The 21,598-nt window shown below is 42.7% G+C and overlaps 1 protein-coding gene and 1 pseudogene across 2 annotated transcripts in view; both read right to left on the bottom strand.

The window, feature by feature from the left end:
* The window catches only part of cacng2b (calcium channel, voltage-dependent, gamma subunit 2b), a 71,305-nt gene extending 50,978 nt beyond the window's left edge, over positions 1–20,327 (bottom strand). The window contains exons 1-2 of one of the 2 annotated variants that reach the window (XM_085458578.1): positions 3,724–4,037; positions 3,419–3,472 (exon numbers count right to left, since the gene is read on the bottom strand). In XM_085458578.1, coding sequence (XP_085314704.1) covers positions 3,419–3,472; positions 3,724–3,772 — 103 coding nt within the window. In that variant the 5' untranslated portion in view covers positions 3,773–4,037. Of the gene's footprint in view, positions 1–3,418; positions 3,473–3,723; positions 4,038–19,800 lie in introns of those variants that run through there. The other variant, XM_085458579.1, reaches the window with a different exon arrangement.
* Positions 553–3,002, bottom strand: LOC146707258 (zinc finger MYM-type protein 1-like; annotated as a pseudogene).
* Positions 20,328–21,598: the final 1,271 nt, after the last annotated feature.

Raw genomic sequence — 21,598 nt, 5'->3', positions numbered from 1 at the left:
AACTAACTCACGACCCAGGACACGCTGGAGAGATTATATCTCTCGGCTGGCCTGGGAACGTCTTGGTGTTCCCCCGGATAAGCTGGAGGAGGTGGCTGGGGAGAGGGAGGTCTGGGCCTCTTTGCTTAGGCTGCTGCCCCCGCGACCCGGCCTCGGCTAAAGCGGATGAGGATGGATGGATGGACTCACGAAAAATGCATCCAGATGGCAACACGCACACACACATACGATTTACAACAGACCACGAATCATAACGGCAGACAGTGGAGTTTATTACAGCCTTCATAGTGTTGCACCATTATCACTACTGTGAGTTAGACACATCTGCAGTGTGGCTATAAACATCTTCTGCTGACCATGAAGACTTGGTGAATCATAACCTCACACCAGGGGTGTCACTAGGTTTTAAGGACAGGGGGGGCTTAGCCCCCAAGAGATGCACACGACATGAACGAACGTAGTGAATGAGCACAAAATTTCACAAACAGAAAACAAAGACTGAGAAATTGTTTTCCTACTTTTTTGGACAGATTAAACATCCTAGGCCACCAATAGATCTATTGTTTTATTTCAGTCTGCTTTATAATACAGTACAACAAAAAAACAGAGGAAATGTGTTTGCTGCATCAATAACAAGAAAAAAACTGAAAATAAAAAAGTACATTTTTCTGGCTGCAATCACCAGTTACTTGGTGGGTGGAAGCATCAAAGAATGACGTCTGTTTTTAAGAGTGGCAAATCGGTCAATCACTCTGTTGTGACTCAGATGCTGAAGCGTGTCTTTTTCAATAGACATGACTGCAAGACTGTGAAGTCTTTTCTGACCCATTGTTTGACGCAGCCAGGAGTGCAGCCGACGCAGTGCACTAAAGGACCGTTCGTACGAGCAGCTGCTGACAGGCACTGTTAGGGCAACTTGGATGGTTGCCTTCAGAGAGGGAAACATGTCTGAATCAAGGAGGTTGTACACAGACAACATATTTTTGGGTGGACATCCAGCCTCTGTTTTCCGGGTACGAAAGTTTCTGGCCACCAGAACCTCCTCTTTTTTCAGGTCAAGTCTGTAGTGCTTTGCAAGTTCATTCAAGTGTGGTTCACTCAAGAAGTTCTCAGATTTAGGACTGCATGCCTGGACGCCTTTTAGCAGCCCTGCATCTACACTGCAAAATCTTTGATCAAGCTCGCCAACCATCCGATCCACACAAGGGAAAAGTAACTCTCTTTTCAATGTGTCTGAGTTGTTCAATTCAGTGCGTGAACCCACAGTTGCCTCCAGGACAAAATCCTCCATTTTCCTCTGTTTGTGCCTTGTCTTGGCACCTGGTTCAGGGATACTGTGGGTGTTACACAGGGCCTTGGTTTTCTCATACAGCTCTGTAGCAAATGCATCTGAGTGTTTGCCCTTAAGTGTGTCACACACAGCTTGTTTGCAGATAAAAGCTTCTGCCAGGTCTAAAGTCTCTTTCTGCAGGAATTTGTGGAGTCCTTCGGTTACAGACAGAATCGACTGAAACATCAGTAGTGCATAGACTGCTGAGAACTTGTAGAGCTTTGCTCTGAGACCAACAGCTATGGGGGATCCAATTGCAGATAGGCACTCCAAAATGGCAGGCAATGTCTCAAGAACTGCACTGATTGATCGCAACTGACATGCCCAGCGAGTGTTTGAAAGTTGCACAAGCTCAGTTTTTGTCAATCCAAGCTTTGCCTGAGTCTCCATGAACTTATGATGATTGACTAGGGAGGTGCTGAAGAAAGAATACACACACTCCAACAAGCTGAAAAGCTCCACAGCCTCTGGGACAGCCTTGCAAGTATTGCACAAAACCAGGTTGAGTTGATGAGCATAACAATGCACATAGATAGCCTCAGGATGGAGCCTTCTAAAATGTGCTTGTACACCTCCAGTGGAGCCACTCATAACGGCTGCACCATCATATGTTTGTGCTACACACTTAAGCTCTGCAAGACCATAGTTTTTGGATCTGCTGCTGAATCTCATTTGCAATGGACTGGGCATCAAATGATTTTATCTCTGCAAGTGCAAGGAAACGCTCCTTCACTGCCCCCTCTGACACGTACCTGACACAAACAGCTAACTGCTCTGCCTTTTTATCCCTTGCCTCATCCACCATGATGGAATAGACTTTAGACTTTGTCATTTCAGATACAATGACACTAGTAACTTCCTGGGCACAACAGTCAATCATGTCATTCTGGGATGTTGGTGAGATATACTGTGCATTTGATGGGGGATTATGTTTTTGAAGAAAAGGATCAAACTCCTTCAAAAGCTCCATGCACGCAAGAAAATTCCCTCTGTTTGGGCTGTCTTCACCTTCATCATGACCACGAAAAGGGAGTCCCTGTCTCCCTAACATAGAGGTGACTGCAACAATTCGTCTGAGATACTCTCTTCTTTCGACTATCTCACTCACATTTGCAGTTGCTATCACCTGTGCAACGTTTCCCTGTTTGCTAGTTCCCTGGTAGCTTTTCCATGTAACAACACTGTCCTTATGTGTTTGTGCCATCTCATGCTTGCCAAAGATGACTAAAGCTTTCTTCCAGTTCTTGCAACCGTTACTGACCAAACTATCATGTTTGATGTTTTTGCCAAACACTCTACATGGGAAGCAGAAAGCTGCATTCTGGTTGACTGAATATTCTAACCAGTTGTGCTTTTCAAACCAGCTGTGGTTAAATGCTCGCTTCTGTGTACCAAAAGTATCATGTGGATAGCTCTTCAGCTTCACCTGTCTGGGCCTTGTGTCTTTGTCACCTAAATCAAACCCTGTAGTAGAATGAGTTGCTGCAGCTGCTTCATCATTTTCCCTCTCTTGGCCTGTTTGCTCTCCTCTCTCTGTAATAACTTGATCTTCCTCTGCCTCTCGATCTATTTGCTGCAGCTCCTCTGTCTCTCCTTGCTCTCTCTGACTTGAACTTGCCTGTTGACCTTTTTCTCCCTCAGCCACTCCTTCTGCCTCACCCTTCAAGATACATTAAAACATACTGAATTGTAATGTAAATTGCTAATATCATGACTTCTGCTCCCGCTCCACAGTAATTTGTTGCTCCCAAATATTTTGAAGTTACAAACATTATATTTTGAGCACGCATGTGACTAAAATGGTTGCAATTTAAAGCCCTGAAAAATATTACTAAATTACTTGAATTGAAGTAATATTAAAATAGAACCCTCAAAAATATGTGAGTCAGGCTAATTTGACTTATATACATATCTCTCTCTTTGCTCTCTCCACTTTCTAACCTTGACTCTCCTAAATAAAAGCTCAAGTTAAACAGGTCTTATATGTTGTACCGTGACTGAAATGTTTCATATTTCATATCCATATTGAGTCCCATAAAATTCTAATCAGACTGTCTCCATCACAAATGACTCCATCCTTTGACTCACCTCTCCAGCAGACGTCTCTCCCCTCTGCCTCTCTGTGCTCCTCTGCCCTGACTCCTACAGGTTAATGGGGATGGAGTGATTATTATTATTTCCACTGATGATAACCATACCTGAATGAGCTCAGCTGGATTTTTCAGAGCTAAAACGAGTGACAGAAATTAACATTATGCTAACAATTTAACTTAGTGCGCTAGCCAGGTTTTTATTTACAAAATGGGGAGCACCTGGTTCATTATTTACATGGGACTCTCTGCTGTTAGCTGGAGCTAACTAATTGTTACTACCAGCCAGTGATGAAGACTTACTTTCTTGAAAAACTTGCGTATATCCATGATTTCTTGCCGTTTGCCACATGCACGCTAGTGTTTCTGCAGGTGTATACGAGCGGAGTGTAAAGTAGCAGTGAAAACGAGGACTGGATTTTCAGTCATGTGGATGTCCCCTGTGAACAACTGGAAGGGATTGGATAACGAAGCACTGACGCTACCTTAACAATGTAAAGCGAAAGGGACCAACCGAGTTATGATCATATTTGTGTGAATAGCGACAGGTTTATATTATTATTTCTTTAAACTCATATTCCTGCATCTTTATATTGAATTTGTCTGCAAGTTCTGTAAAAAAAAAAATCGAATAAGTTAAAAAAACAAAAAAAAACCAAAAAAAAAACAAACACCAAATTATTTAGGGGGGCTTAAGAATATTTTAGGGAGGCTTCAGCACCCCTAAAATAGGCCTAACGACGCCACTGCCTCACACCTTGTTCTTTGTGCATCTGCATGTCTCTCAGTTAATATCTTTCTATTTTTATGAAGCATATAGTTGGTGCTGATCAGGTGACTCTGAGTCCTCCTTTAGTTATGCTGTAATAGGCCTAGGCTGCTGGGCCTTCCCATGATGCATGATGCATTCTTCACTCACCTTTTCTCACTCTCTGTGTGTTAATAGCCCACTCTGTACTTAATCATTAGTTAGCTCTCTTCCACAGCATGTCTTTTGTCCTGTCTTCCTCCCATTAGCCTGAACCAGACACAGCAGATGGCTGCCGCTCCCCAAGCCTGGTTGTGCTGGAGGTTTCTTCCTGTTAAAAGGGAGTTTTTCCTTTCTACTGTTGCCAAGTGCTTGCTCAAAAAGGGTCATCTGATTATTTGAATTTCCTCTGTATTATTGTGCGATTTTACCTTATAATATAAAGCACCTTGAAGTGAATGTTCATACACTCTGTAAAAAGAATTGAGAGGAATAATAACTGGAGTGTCCATGAGTCGTAGTGTCATGTTCAGGTGCTTTGCTCATCTTCACTGACAAACGTAAACCCTGTAATTCAATTGCTGCTCAAAGCATATCAAATCTGTCATGTTTTAATATACCTCAGTCATAAAAGTGACATTTGAAGTAAGCCAAACCAACTTTGTGTCACCATGTGGCCTAATGCTGAGTGAAGTGCAACAGGATCTGGCACTGTGACTGCTATCGTAGTGTTCATTCACACTTCAGTGTCTGCCAGGTTGTGCAAAAAGTGGCCTCGGTGGTTTGTGTCCTGGATTGTATCCCGCAGTAGTGCATCTGCATCCAGGCAACATAAATATCATTCTAGTGCATCATAGTACTGTTTCCTGTATTAGTTAAGAGCCTAAACAAACACAAATGACTTACTTCTAAATGTTACATTTCAACAGGTAGGAGGATTGGTAGCTCATATCTACTGACGTCAAGTTTCGACAGTGTTTGTATATGTGTGTGTGTCTGTGTGTAAGACTGAGTCGTTGTACTTAACACATTGCTTAACCTTACAAATTTGACCTCTGAACACCTCTTTAATGAGAAGTGCATGTGTTTGTGCTCTGTAAATGAAGGGCCAACGTCACGACATCACCTCAGGGACTGGCTTCTGTAATTTCTTCTGTATGCAGCCGTCTCTGCCCGGCTGTACACACAAGTCCGAACTGCCAAGCTCTGTACCAAGGCTGCACGTTATTACTCACACAATGAATGTGAGAACACAATTACATAACGTGCATGCGTGCGGGTAACGTTAGTTTGGCTGCGTGTGCGCAATGTGCTTGCGTCTTAAATGTGTGCAAGCAGTCCACGTTTAACTCATATTGCGTGTGCTGTGCTGAGATCAGCTTATTTTACTATCAGGTAATCAATTGACTAATGTATTGTTTACAGGAAAGTGAGACTGTGAACACACACACAGGCATTATGTTTATGAGTCATGTGGCTTAGAGATGACAGCATTGTTACTCCATCAGTTCGACCATATGTTACTACTAATGCAGATTTCTTATCGGCTTTACCCTGTGTTCGTAATGACAGCAGCCCACTCGAGCTGTCGCTCTGCTGTGACTGATGTGGGCAGGGTCACAGGCTCTCGTGACTTCTATCTAATGAGCACATGGATGTTGTAGTATTTTTCCTTCTAACAATAAAGAGTGTTTGCATCGTCACCATGTGACCACAAATACTCTTTGCAAATGTAAATGTAACAGGTTTATATGCACATACATGCACTGCCTGGTCATTCCCTTTGGCTCCTGTTGTCTGCAGGATTAGGGAGCAGTCGGCCTGTCAGCACCTCTCCCACCAGGCGTTAAACAGACTGTGTGGAGGTGCCAACAGATCCCCACTACACCACAGTCAGCCTACTATACTGTAAAACAAAGAATGTGACATACTGTTACTGTTACTACTGTAAGAGGCTGGGCTCTTACAATCTGTGACAACACAGATTGTAATACAATGCAAGTCATTCTGGATTATTTAAAATAAAGCCTATAGATCGTTTCCGTGTGGTTTAACAGTCAAGGATTGGCTTACACTACAGAAATAATGCACATGTGCAGGATAGTGCTGCTACTACATCGCTCTGGCACACCTTCCTCTTGTAACACCACAGTCTGCTAACAGCTTTGTCCTGTTGCATAACCCTGTTAGTGAAACACTTCAGCATCCGCAGAACAAACACATGACCGGACACACTGCTGTAGTTTTCAAAAGCAATTTTAATGTTAACACTGGAGGCTTTGGATGCCCTGTGACCCCAAACATATCAAAAAAGATTTACAAATATAATGAGGGATTTGATTTGATTCAAAATGTAAATGTATTCAGTCTAAAAACAACAGTCTTTCTTCAAAAATACCCACCAAATTAAAATTACGTTAGTGCTCACTGTCCTCTGCCTGGATATTGTCCTCCATGAAAATTATTACTGATCAGAAATGACTTGTGTATATAATTGTATTGAGACTGAAAAAAAAGTTTGGTTAAAGGTTGGAATAATTTTAGTATTTGACTATACAGTACATGAAAATATTTTGAATTTTTAAGATTTTACTAATGGATTATGTTCACACATTTATGAACTACATCTGCATGTTTACCAACGCATCATTAGAGGTGGGCAGATTGATCCAAATATTGGTAATAAACACCGGTATTGGTATCGGATCTGATCCTCCCAGTTCAGTATGTAGAACCAGTGGATTTTGCTAAATGAATTCATTTTTTTGCAAATGAAAAAGTATGCCTCAAACATGACAGATGGCTGAACCTTTTTTTGTTGACTCTCACGTCTGTTTTTTGTAAAAGCTGATTTCATTGTGTTGATTGATTATTGCGGAAAGTAAACATTTACAGGGATTTATTGGTCATTAAAATGTGTTTTGGAATTTGGAAAGACGATAATTCATCTTATAAATCATGACATACTGCTGTCTCCTACAAATAAGCTGCCTTTAGAGGTTAAAGATATTGATATTCTTCAAACTTCAATTCTGTGGTAAACAATCAACAGTTAATATGTCAATGAATCGTTTCATTGAGTCCCATATGGAAAAGATATATATAAATCTTTCCCTTGAAAAATTATATAATGAAACTTGTATGTTTTGGATACTTACTAAAACAATATATGAAAGTAATGAGAAAGTGGCCACTTTCATGAGTAAATCATATAAGTAGGGATGGGTATCGTTTAGGTTTTATCCGATACCGGTGCCAAATCGGTACTTTTGAAACGGTGCCGGTGCTTAAACGGTGCTCGAACCAGTGCTTAAAGAATGGAGAACACAAACTTTGTCCAAAAACCTCTCATGTTCAGCTGGTTTTTTTTTTTTTTGTAAAAAGATAACAATGTTAGCCTTTTCTGCAGCTATGGGGCATATATGGTATCACTCTTGGCTGGAAGCAGTGCTTAATCAATGGAAAAAAACACAAACTTTGTCCAAAAACCTCTCATGTTCAGCTGTTTCCCACTTTTTCTTTGGTCATTTTAGCCTTTTTGTCCAGGGTGAAGGGAGTATCTGCCATCAAACAAGAAGACAGCCGCATGTAGCTATGATCATGTTTGCTAGTTCACCTTACATGCATTAATGTAATAACGTGGTTAGCCTACTCAACGTAAATTACACTCAAACAACATTAAGCGACTCACGCAGAGAAGAACGGCTTCTGCTGCCATCATCATCCTCATCATTTCTGCTACACTGGCAGGGCTAGGGGCCAGGACTCTATTCTTCGGGTTTTTGGGGGATGTTGCTCCGGGTCCGATAACTGGCAACCCACCCAACGTGCACAATGTGAGGTCTCGCAGCAAGCTATCAAATACGGCGCATTTCTCGGCTTTTAAAAAAATGCTATGCGTCGCCAGGTGTTTCATCGGATTCGAGGTGTTACCTCCTTTGACAGTATCAGCTTAAAGCACTTGTTGCAGGCTGCTGAGTTTGCATCTTTTGCTGTGAAGTACAGCCAGACTTTTGACCGCTTCGCCTTGGGCATTTTTAATCTGTAGCTCTGCTCTAACAGAACGTACGTACCTGGACCCGCCTACTATCCTCGGAAACGTAAAATTATTGGCTAGAAGCGTATCACAGCTCAGGAAAAAAAAGCACCGAAATAAAGCACCGAAATGTACGCTGCTTTTCGGTCTGGTTACTACCGTTTATGTCAGAACCGGTGCCATCATGGCACCGGACACCGGTACCCATCCCTACATATAAGCCTTATATGATTCACCACATGAAGTAGGCATCTTATGCAAGTCTTTTATAAGCTTTTACTATTTCTTTTCCATATGGGGTTTATATGTTTAGATTGTTGTCATATTTCCTTTAACTATTTAATTTTTTTGTATTTATTTATTTACTTTTTTCTTTATTGCTGTGAAGGTTTTGCAAAACTGTCCATTTATTGTTATTATTAGTTTCATTGCCTTATTTAGAACAATGCTTGTGTGTTGTCGTGTCTCTACTACACTTGTGCGTGCGCTCGCTCTTTTGCACGTAGCTGTTTGCTGCGTGTGTGATTGATGCCCCTCCCATGGCGCGGACTGGAGTGTGTGTGTCAGTCCCAGGTGGTGTGAGTGCTCGTAAACAGTCGCTTTGATTGAGAGGCCGTGATGCCTGTGTGACAGCCGGCCTTGTGCTGCCAACAGAGCTCTGCATCACCATAGTTACACCGTGTCATGTGGCCATAGATGCCCAGCAATGCCATGAAAGAGGACAAGCAACACTGCTACAAAAAGGAAGTGGACTGACTGCATTAATTGGTTAACACAGAGAAGGTTGGGGTAATATAAACTAAATTAATTAAAATAGTTTTTCTCATTTTAATTTGCTCCATTTGGATCTTGGGCTGTCTTGGGGGGAGTAATGGTGTATGTTTATATAAACATGCCTCTGAGAAAAAGTGGTAAAACCCATGTAAAACATTTGTTCACGGTCATGACAATGACTCGGGTGCTCAAGGACACAGACAGGAAAAACACAATTTCTGGGTTTATCCATCCATCCGTGTTCTCCCACTTATCCACTTTAGGGTCTCGGCAGGGCTGGATCCTATCCCACATGTCATAGGATACACCCTAGATGGGTTGCCAGTCTATCACCGGGCTAACACAGAGAGACAGACAATAATTCAAACTCACGTTCACACCTACAGACAATTCAGAATTACCAATTAACCCAACATGCATGCCCTTAGGCCGTGGGAGGAAGCTGGAGTACCTGGAACCCACGCAGGCACTGGGAGAACACGTAAACGCCACATGGTGGAGTCGAGCCCAGGACCCGCTTCCTGTACTAAACTACTGCACTAATGTTTTTCCAGTTATATTATGTAATCAAAACAACAACAACAAAAAAACAACCAAATAGAACTTAAGCTCTTAAACCCAAATGATTGTATTATTATTTTTTCCTTTTTAATTCTAATGCCAGTTTTCATTAGCTTTTACAAGCCTGTGATAATGGGATGCAGGATTACTAAAAGAAAATGAATAAATAAAAGTCAGCCTGAGGTCACTTGTCGCTTTTCTGTAAGTTAAATTCTTCACTTCACAGAGTTTATGCATGCACAGCAAGTATTTGTAGCCATGCAGCATGGTTATTAACTTCCAATTACAGTTCTCTGTTATGGCGTACAGTTATATAAGTTACACCACAGAATAAGTGTAATTATGCAAGAATGTATAAGTGTGTGCACAATGGCAACATACAAGGTGAGGAGAACACAGAGGCTTCCAGTTTTTGACCAAACAGGTCAGTGTTTTGACTTTCAGCCTGCCAATAAAAATATTAAAAACAATTCTTTTGACCTGGTGCTGAAGAAAAATACAAAATCAGGTCTTTAGCCTAAAATAAACGCTTATCTCCATGGTAACCTAACCCTTACAAGACAGCCTCACAATGACAGAGTCCCTCACTGTCTTTAAACAATCCTTTGCGATACATACATATCCGCACACATAAGCTTACAGGTGTACATAGCGCACAGCCTGTGTTTTTGTCAGTCCAGGCGAGTGCTGCATAGATGGAAATTATTCGATGTGGCAGGGTTTTTAAAGGTTCAGGCGGTTCAGATGGCTTGAGCAGCGAAATGATTTTGAGTGTGATGAAAGCTAAAATTGACGGTGGTACAAACACATACTCGCAGCACACTCTCAGACACTCACACCTCATTCCCAGAAACATATCTGCTGTCACACACACCTCGCTCGCTCTCAAACCCGCCGTGATGGAGATTAATAGCAACATTTAGAGCCTGCTGAGCTCCACCTGTCAAGGCTAGGGCCCCCAGGGCAGCTCCGGTCTGTGCCTACGAACGAGAGACTGTCCCGGGGCAAGATCCATCACGGAAACCCACGACAGGCTGGATCTGTGGAGCCTGCCTCCACAGCTGGACCACCGACACGGGGCCATCCGTCCAGAATGACAGGCACGCTGAGCGGATCCAACTGGAGCAGACTCGATAGCTGCTGGATGGAGGAGTGTGGGGGTCCGAGAGGACGAGTAATGGCTGCAAGGATATTAGGAGGCTGCTCCAGGATACTGTGTGCACTTTTACACAAGTGTAAAATACACATATACACAAAAGTAAAGTTGTCATATGTGATATATATAGATTTAAAGATTAATTCTGCCTGTTCCAACTGATTCTACTGTAAGATCCTATAGCCAGATTCGCCTGTCAGGGTTGCCCTACAGGACTTCCATGGACTAATCTAAAGATGGCAGCCCCACTGGGAGAGGACTCCCAGAACATTTTTGTGTCAACTTTTATTGCTGTAATAAATAAGTCACAAGTAAAAAAGTAACCATACGTTACTTGTTACTTTTTTCTTCATAGAACAAACCAGCAGCATCTGCACAGCTGGGCTGTTGTGGCAAATACTTTACACTTGTCACCAGTTTAATATAACTGAACTGGTTAAGAAGTTTTATGTGGTTGTGTAATAGTAAAACATGTCATTTTGACTGATGTGCCAGTTTGTCAAAGCAGCAGCATATCTCAATTTTCTCTGACTCTTTAGGAAGGAACGTCCGTCCATTTTCATACATGCTTTCCTAATTCTGTCACAGGGTGAAAGATGGTGTACACCCTGGAAAGGTCACTAGTCTGTCACAGGGCTAACAGGGCGACAGATACACATTCACACTCACTTTCACACCAACGACCAATTTTGAAGCACAACGATAATCACCTATCGCGCAGGTCTTTGGACTTTGAGAGGAAGTCAGAGAAAACCTATGAAGGGAAAACATGCAAACTCCACCCAGAAAAGGCCCCAGCTGGTTGGTGGATTCAAACCCAGGACCTTCTTCCTGTGTGGTGACCGTGACAGCCACTGCACCACTGAGAGGAAACAGCATAAAGCAAAATTGCTGCTTTTTCGGACAGATTTACTAACTAGCTTACAAAATAGCATGCGTTGGGTTCTTAAAAGTTGGGCTGATATCTAGCACAAAAGACGACATTTTTTGGGGGGTTACAGTTTCTATAATTCGCGTGTCGGAAATGCCAGTAAGTCTGATTTAACCCTTGTATGGTGTTCGGGTCTGTGAGACCCGTTCTCAGTTTTTTTCAAAAGAAAAATTTAACAATTAATTATTTTTTCAACCTGAAATTCATTGGCTTTGGCTTATTTTCTGTGAAGAACATAAATCTGAACTAATTTTCAGTGACCTCATACTGTACCTCCCCCCACGCATTTACATTACATACAAGGTGTTCGGGTCCACTGGACCCAGGCCTAATAAAAGTGTTGAAAGTGCAGGTCCTGTGTTCCCACACTCTGTCCTCCTCCTTTCTGGTGCTGCTGATAGTGTTTTCTTCCCCTCCTGCTCTCGCACAAAGTTGCAACATTGTTGAAAATTCAACTATCAACACCGTCTGCTCTTACATTCCCGCACATTTTACCCTCTTTCTTAAGGGATCCAAATTTTATTTTCTCATACCCTGTCCCACCTGCAAATTAGGGGCATAATACTATAAATAAGACTTTGCCAGTGTGGTTCTTTATCACAACTGATCAAGATGGCAAAAGATTATCTGCTGCGAGGGCCATCCAATTGATTTTGGAAGAGAGAGGAGCTTCTGATGATGATGCTGACAAAGAGGTTTCAGAATATTTCACATTTCTGAAAATTCAGAGTCTGACAGTGACTTTGAAGAAGAGGATGAGGTTGAGCACCATTTAGTAACAAAACGAAGACGAGTACCCCATCTGCAGCCAGCTCCAGGACCAGAACAAGCCCACCAGACAGCAAGTGAAGAAATACGGATGTCAATAACTGGTGAAATTGAATGGTCTTCTTGCCCAAGAAATGAGCCACCCTGCAGAGCTGTTACTGTGATAAGCCAGGGCCAACACGGCTGACAGTTACTCATGTGCAGGACATCAAGTCTTCATTTGAGCTTTTCATCCCAGATTCCATCCAGAAAATTATTCTGGATTGCAGTAATCTAGAAGGAAGGTGTGTTTTTGGAGAGAGGTGGAAGGAGATGGACCAAATTCATCTAAGAACCCCAAAGGCCTACTTTGGGGTTCTTATCCTCGCAGGAGTTTTCAGGTCCAAAGGGGAATCCACAGAATCCTGTGGGATGCAGAAACCGGCAAGAACCTTTCCGTGCATCAATGTCTCTGGAAAACTTCAACAAAATTTCCAGGATTATCCGTTTTGATAACCAGGACGACAGACCAGCTCGACGGCAGAGAGACAAGCTAGCTGCCATCAGGACAGTGTGGGATAAGTGTGTGCACCACCTACCCCTGTTTTACAACCCTGGGCCTAATGTCACCATTGATGAGCAGCTGATCCCATTTAGTTGTGAAACATATTGCTTCACGTGTAAATGTGTTGTCTTTCCACTCACTCCACTTGATTATAACTGATTTTTTTTATAACATTTTATTAAAAAAAAAAAAAAAAACGAGAAGCACATTAATTCATAAATGTGATCTAACAAAGGTAAAGGGAAAAAATTAACCATGTTTGCTGTTCATATGTCTTGTAATTGGGATGAAGTAAACATCTGTTGAGTAATTTAACATAAAATTGTTTGATAGTGTTAATTTGGAAAGCCAAAACTCTAGCGGGTCCACCAGACCCATGAACACTGGCTGAGTAACAAAAATACGAACACCACACAAGGGTTAAATATTCTCCTCTCTGTATTTTACGTCTTGTGGAACGAACTCTCAGAAACATGAACATCTTTGTGTTTCTGCTTGAAAAATCAGTTGAAATTCAGAATTTTCACTGAAATCTCACGAGCACTCAGCAGCAGGGAGAATTTCATGGTTTCATCCAATAGTTGAGCTATCACGACCGCTTTGTTACGTATTTCAGGATGTCAGTGAGGCAGTTTGAACTGTTTTTGGGAGAGCTGGATCACATTTGAAGAGGCAGAGAAATCATTTCAGAGGGCCTATTGACCTGCAGCAGCGTACAGCTGTGCGTCTAAGGTTTTTACCATCTCCGTTTTGAGCTACGAGCGCGCTTGTTGCCAAATGCAGTGGTCTGATTGGTCAAATCTGTTTATTCACATGTGAAAATTCAGAAAAATCAAGCTTGGTCAGAAAAACATGCCTCCAATTCATCCTATGAAATTTTGAAGTCACTGTAAATGGCTGCAATAAGAACAGAGGAGTTAAAGTATTTTTAATGCACTAAACATTTACACAAGTTTTGCGTGTCCGGTGTGTACAGGCGTGTTTAGACTTCATGTTCTCAACAGGGATTATGGGAAAAAAGTGGGGCATTTTCTTTAAATAAGTTATAAGGCTAAAAATAATTCCAAATAGGTTTTGTTGTCTCTGTTGAGAAGAATTTCCAGTAGTTGGGTGGCTGTGGTTTGACAGCTGCCTTGACCTGTCAGTCACTTCTATTACAGTATCAACAGCAGCACGCCCACAGAGCGCTGCTGGATGCTGACTGTTTGCAGGCCTCTGTGTGGAGACAGAACAACGGTTCTTATTTCTTACACCAGCACTCCTCTTTCAGACATTTTTTAGGATTTGTAGCATTTTATTAAGCAGCTACGTCTTCAACCTTTCCTCTCCTTAGCATGAGTTTGTGTTATTGTAGGAGGGGACAGGTTTACACATTTGCAACATTTTATGGTTCCTGATTATTAATTTCTTGTGAACTACATTGGATGTACTGACCTCAGGGGAAGGACGTATTGTAATTCGGTTCATTTTAAGCTAAGGAGATGACAACAATAGGGCATAATTCTCAGTAAGTGACTTAATATTTGAATGTAGCCTCAACACAAAGGTATTTTTTAGAACTAGTCCTGTGCAATACTGCAAGTCAGTACAGTGCCAATGTTGCAGATACAGATACCAATACAGATGCTGATATTTCTGACCTGTAAAGACAGCTTACATGCAGGAAAGCAGTGTGTCGTGATTTATGGGATGAATCATCAGCAGTTTGCAAAGTCTAAACACATTTTATCGATCACTAAATCACTGTTTTTTTTTAATTTTCCACAATAATTAATTAACTCAATAAAGCACACCTTTCAGCTTCTCGTGTATTTTGAACCTGGATTTTTTTGGAGACATGAAAATGAGCACTTTGGGTTAACTTTGGGTTAACTTCTGTGTTAAACATAACCCTAAATATCATCATAAAATATGCAGAAAGCTCTAATCTACAATAATGCCTGAAAAAAATCTAACACCCATAACTTGAGGTGAGTGTTGTGGTGATTTGATGCCGTATAAACAAAACTGAATTAACAACATAGACTTATAAATAACTGTATAGAAAACACTGAGGTAACCACAGTGGAAGTTCAGCCTGTCAGTCTAACAGTTTGCATCATTTCATTTATTTCTGGTTGGAACTCGGAGCCTACAGATCCCAGATCGCACATTATCAGGTGACTTTGGAGTAAATCTGTTTGTAATCATCATTTCCCGCTCCCCATATCAAGTAATGAAGCATCCGATAAAGCAGTGGGTGTTCTTTTGCAGTCGGCCGTCCCTCCCTGCACTGACTCTCTGACTAGTGCTTGATATGAAAGATACATGACTTTTTTTGTCCAATCAGATTACTACTGTAATCTGATTACAAGCCATTTGTGCTCTCCATCCACTGATGCACTTACTGGGGCTTTAGATAAAGAGTTGGTCTGCATATTTTTTCTGTGTCAGTAGCTGGATTTTTGTATTCTGGATCCCATGTAATTAGTTACTCCCCTATCCTGGCATATCACTATCTGGGGCTTTAGATAAAGAGGCAGCGTGGAGAGGCTCTGTTGACGATCTAGCACGGCAACGCTACCGGAGCTGTTGGCTATTAGCATAATTAATGTCATCGCCGTAATGCACTCCAATATGGAGACAGAGCCCTGCCTCACGCAGAAAGACACAGGCACTTTTCCATCTGTATACAGAGCAGAGCTTTAAAGCAGAAACATTCACAACTGCAATAACGAACACAAGCTCGACGTGACAGTGCTGCGTGCGATCTTTGGTGTTGTTGTGACGCCAGCGTTTCACCGTGATGACAAAACCTTTAACATTCACTCAGTAGTTTCTACAAATCACTTACATCACGTATCTAGCACTAATGTAAAATCACTGTCACGCTGTGACGTTTTATGTTAAAAGGCGGGCAAGATAGGTTAGATAGAACGTGGGCCTGTGTGTTAAAGATAGCACAGGATGCCTGAGGGGGTGTGACAGCAAACCAGGGCTGCCTGCTCTTTCTATCTCTTGCCCCCCCTCCACCACCACCACCTCCGTTTTTCTCTTTCTCAACACCTCCCAATTCTTCCTCTCCTCCCTCTCATTCTCTTCTCTGCACCACACAGCCATAAAGCAACTGTAGCTCTGAAGGCGAAGCACAACAGAGCAAGCTGGATCTCTCTCAGATTCCTCTCTGCTCTTAACCATTTCAAATCTCTGGTGCCAAGGACACAGAGCGAGCCTAGAGTGTGAAAAGTAAAGCCACTTAGCGAGGAAAATAAGCATATCACATGGAGCGAGTTGGCGTGGCCGCGTTCACATCCGCGAACGTGTCGTTGATTTGACACAATTTTTTAAAATTTCGGTGCCAAGTTCTTCGGTTTTTGGCCCTTTTTTTGTACCTACGTTCATAAACCAACCGGCGTTACGTGCAACATTTGTTATCCGTGACCCGCGCTCAAAAATGATTGCATAACGTGGACACATGGCCGATCACTCGTAGCTGTTATCACACCTGCACAAAATGAGCCCTTTGTTTAAAATAGAGAAGCTAGCAAGAAGAGTTGTGTGAAATACGCTGCCTTTTGTTTCTGGGCTAAAATTTAAAACAGTGCTCAGGCTGCAGGGTGAAAATATAAATGCTGGAAGGAAAGTACGTTTCACTTTTCATGCAAAACCAAAGATCCGTGTTGTCCAGTGTATTTCTTTTTGCAACAGATGTGTTAGCACCTGAGCGGTGATGGAGGTAGCCATCAGTGGGAAATTCAGTTTGGGTTAACTGAGGCTGTGTTGCCACTGATAAGTGTATTTTTTTTTACATAGACAGCTTATAGAAAGTTTGTTACCTTAATATAGCGACTGAGGTGACTGAGGGTTAGGTTTCAGTTTGGTTCACTGTTGTGCTCTAAACCTTTATCACCCAAGACTCACACAGGACACCAGGACTTATTTTGGTCATTTTGTAATCTCAAAGCTGATTTTTCCATCTGTGGACCTGTGAATGCTTTGAATGCCATGATCCCAAATCTTCTCTTCTATCTGCAACCGTTTGAATTGTGTTTCTAGCGAAATTGCAATATTAAAAAAAGAGCCTAGACCTGATTCTCTGAATGTGGTATAGGACCTTTAAGCGCTTTTCATAACCTGGTTGGTGTTTCGCTGAATGAGCAAGCATTAGCAACTGTTTGTTTCAGTTATTGGGAGCACTGTGCTATTCCTGGGCTAGTGTTCTGTTGAGATCAAGTCGAATTAAAAACCACAGTTACATTTATTGCTGTAGTTTAACTCGTGTAAAACAGACAGACGAAAAAGTGCTACATCTTCCAGGTCTTGGGCACAGGTTACGCTGTTATCTGTAATCTTTCTCATGGCAGACATTTGGAGTCCTCCCAGCAAGGGATGCGCAGGTGTATTAATGATGCATGCTGGTTTACTACCATGGCTTAATGGGACATGTGGTGGAACTAAACCACTAAACCACCTGTGCAAAACTTCTTTTGATTTAAATCTCTGATTAATCATGAACACGGCCCTTCATGTTTTTGTCCAGCACTAGATGAGCTCATTTACAAAGAGAAAAAGGAAAGATGAGGGTTTTTTTCGTTTACCTTGCACGTGGTCAAAGGATCGACCAAGACATGATGGTGTCTGGCCAGACATGACCTCATCACCTACATACAGAGTCAATACGTGTACAACCAGGAGTCCTACAAAGCTTCAGAGACATAGGAAATATTAAATCATATTTGAAACTGATATTTTAGACAAAACTATAGATATGATGTATTTCCTTTGATTAGTTCTACGCTAAGATTTGACCAGAACTGGACAATTTTGTGAGAGATGTGCCATCAGCTTCTGTTAGATAGGAACAATGACGGTAGTGCTGTTAGTCCAGGATATAAAAACCTGGTTAAAGGATACATTTTTTTTTAGGAAATACAACAATATTGAGCAAAAAAAGTGATGTCAGTGATGTTCTGATGTAATTAAGTTTTGAAAATTAGTGTGTGATGTTGCAGCTTCATCTGCCACCGGATCACCTCTATGAACTTTTTTTTTTTAAAGAAAGAAGTGATGAAGGGATAATTTAAGATGTTCTAGAAAAATAAGGTGAGATTATTGTATGAGATCAGAGTTTAATGCCATGAAGTCAAACAGCAGGAGAGCTGAGAAAGAAGAGAATACAACATGATGTTGTGCCATGGAAAAAAACATTTAAAATTTGATGATCAAGTGAAAGAAGCAGCTGGAGTTGTCATTTTAAGTTTCACTACACGTCTTTTCTATCTTTGCCATGAAACTGAAAAGAAATAAATAATATGAGGACAGAATCTACAGGACTTACTGATAACAAGCTCGTCTTCTAATCATTTCTGTGAGCATGAATAACAAAGGTGTGCGACAGGATCAGGCTTCATGGCTCGACCGGTGTGACAACGTGAGGTCACAATCAGGGAGCGGCGCGTCACAGCATCCTCACTGTCGCACACACACAGTCTCACACACACACATATACATGAGTAATAGGTAGGTGCTGATTATGACATCAAACCAGACTCAGCAACATGTCGTTTTCTGTCAGATTTATCACAAAGGTGCTGATTTCAAGGCCCGATTCAACGTGCGAACACCGTGTTGCACACAGAGCTTCTTGCTTTCTATCCCTCCTTCTCCCAAACGCCCGTCCGGGCTAACGTTGAACAGAGCAGTCGTGCAGCCTCGCTGAATCGTGGGAGAAATCCCACAAATGCAGTGAATCTCCGTCACTCGAATCTGTGGGCTTGATATTGCGTGATTTATGATCACGACCGATTGAACATGAATGCCGTATGTAAAGTGTGCGCGTGTGTGTGCGTGACCCTCTGCAGTGCGAGCGTTTGTGTGCATGTGTCAAAGACGCTTTCGCACACAGAGACACTTCACAGCTTTTCCTTTTGTATGATCACAAACTCACACTGCAAACTCGCATATGCTTTCCCCTCTCTCTCCCTCCACCAAAAACCGCTCTTCCTGCACACATCAAAGACACATTCATGCCAGTTTTCTATCCATCTCTGCTCCCAAACACGGCTGTATAGCAGGGTTTTTTTCATTATCCCTTTGCAGCCAGTATTTTGAACACAGCAGTGCACCTCCATAGATTTACAATCAAAAAAGTTAAAACTGACTTTTTTTTCCTTGTTCTGTTTTTTTTTTTTTAGTAGAATCCCAATAACCCCAGCTCTAAAATAAGCCCTGCTGATGCATCACATTGGTTTCCCCTCTGTGATGCAAGGATTTTGGATTTCGCTCCCCATCTACATCTACAAGACTAGTATGGAGAGCAGGAGGGATTACTGTGATCGCTGAATTGCTCCCCCCACATAGACGTAAGTAAGAAATATGGGTTCATCAGCCTGCCGCGGAGATAAACTTAGCTGTACACCTGGCTGGACCATGTGTGCCATGTGGAGCCCGCTGTGGCAGTTTGCTAAGTGGGCCAGGCTGCTCTCTGCTGGGACAATTAAAAAGACATTCTGGCCACACTGGCCATGACAGACCATGAGGGCAGCCCCAAAACCGCGGACAAGGATGTGACCATTTGGTAGACAAGCCATCCAAATCACTGCTCAGGAAGAAGCTGCATTCATTTCAACACACAAAGAAGGAATGATGTCACACAGATAGATAGACAGATAGTGTGGGAATGGATGCAGAGTACATACAGAATAGTGTGGGCATGTGAGTGCAACTGCAGGACTGTGTGAATGTGTGTGTGGGCATGCAGGGATCGATCTGCTTGTGTGCCTGTGTGTGGTGTTGTTGGTGTGTATATATATATATATATATACACACACACACACATGTATATACGCATATGTGTGACTTCTACAGCACAGCTCCAGCTCACCTTCCAAGCAGCAGGTCCTCCAGAGGCCCGAGTGCGTCATCACCTCCTCGTTCTTCTTGCTGGTCTCGTTTTCGTTGTTGCTCTTGATCTTGCAGACGCCGCGCGAGTACAGCCAGTAGTCTGTCCCCACGGCGATGGTCATGAGGCTGAAGGCAGCGAAGGCCCCCACCGTGGTCAGCAGCATCTGAACCCCGCGGTCAAACACGCCCATGTTGCCGCATTCCACGAAAGGGGGGCCCCCTTTCCTCTTGATGTACAGGAAGTAAATATTTGTGAGTTTGCGTCGCCACGCCAGCTCGGAAAACGGGGGGTGGGCGGCGTCGGGCGGGCGACGGTGGCGGGGGGCGGCTGGGGGGGCGGGGGAGTTCGGGGAGCTCGGGGGAAATCGTATGGTTGGTTTTTGGGGGGGTTCTTCAAAAGGGTGAAAAAATGAAGGGAAGGGTGAAGCTCTGAGGTGGATTTGTCGCTGTTTGACCCAACAGAGCAAGGGGGGTGAGGGGGGGTCAAACAGACTTTGGCAATGACAGCAGAACCCTCAGCTCTGAAGCTGTTCGAGTCCTCAAACGGCAGTAAGTTGCCCTGCTCTAGAAAAAAAAAAGTCGACCTAAAAACACAGGCTTCAAGCAGATCCCACAAGAGACCTGGTCTGGGATCTAGGCCTACTTTGTTGAGTTGGAAGGCCTCTAAACGTCAAACTCTGAAAAAGGCCCAGATCAGGAGAAGATGGAGGATTCTGCTCAGCTTCTCCGGGGCTGTTTTTAGACCTGATTTGGGCTTTCTGAACCGACTCAAACAGTTACACGTATTACAATCCTCACAGCTTCAACGGTGATGTGATGTGCATGGGAGCGCTTGATTTTTTGTGAAAAATATATATATTTATATATATTTTTTCCACTCACAGAGTCTGTCACACACAGCCTACACTGTCATTCTCCTGCTCTCTCGCACACACACACACACACAACACACTCGCTCGCTCGCAAACTTAAACTTTCACGCACCTGTGCATGGACGAGCACCCGCATGCACGCAGGGTGAATTAATTCATACTGAAGAGGAATGAAGAAACATAGGGGGGTGGGTGGAGTGTTGTTAAGACTAACACAGTTGGCGGCCTGATTTCTTTAAAACACTCCCTGAAGAAGGCAAAGCACAGATCTCTAATTAACGATAACACAATTCAGTGATGGCTAGCTCGGTGTGAACCCAGGTGGATCAGTGAATCATGTCAAGCACTTCTGACGAATCAGGCTGAGCACATGTATTCTGATGGGAGACAGGCAAGACAGACAGGCAGGCAGGGCCCGGGATATGTTAGGGAAATTAGGACTAAATGTACCAAAAGGAATGAGAGGACAGACTCAAACCAGCAGAACCAAGCACTTCACCCACCCCAACCACACACACACAGACACACACACACACACACCTCCAAATCAAGGACAGAATGATAAATACTGCCAAATATCAGCCAGTGCCATGACTGCCATAAAAACCAGCCATTCCTTAGAAGACAGGATGGAGAATTTAAAAATAAATAAACAAATAAACCAACCAGGGACGATCAACCCCCCTCCTCCTGCCCCCCTCTTTCTCCAAATAATAGGAATAAAAATCAAGCAAAGAAGAAGAGGAACAACATCAAGTTGTGCAAATCAAACAACAGCCTGCTTAGTTTTCCTTTTTCCTAAAATTCTGGTCCCCAGTTTCCATATGTGGTCCCTAGACCTTTCTCCGGCAACAGTGGAATTCTGCTACAGGGGGACACGGGCAGCGGTACCGACGGCACACCGCG

The sequence above is a fragment of the Copadichromis virginalis genome, linkage group LG6 (assembly GCF_057382275.1).
Source record: "Copadichromis virginalis isolate Kocher_CV1m ecotype Utaka linkage group LG6, C_Virginalis_male_GT1.1, whole genome shotgun sequence".
Lineage (NCBI taxonomy): Eukaryota > Metazoa > Chordata > Actinopteri > Cichliformes > Cichlidae > Copadichromis > Copadichromis virginalis.
The sequence above is the reverse complement of the archived record's forward strand: the minus strand, read 5'-3'. Positions and strand labels throughout refer to the sequence as shown.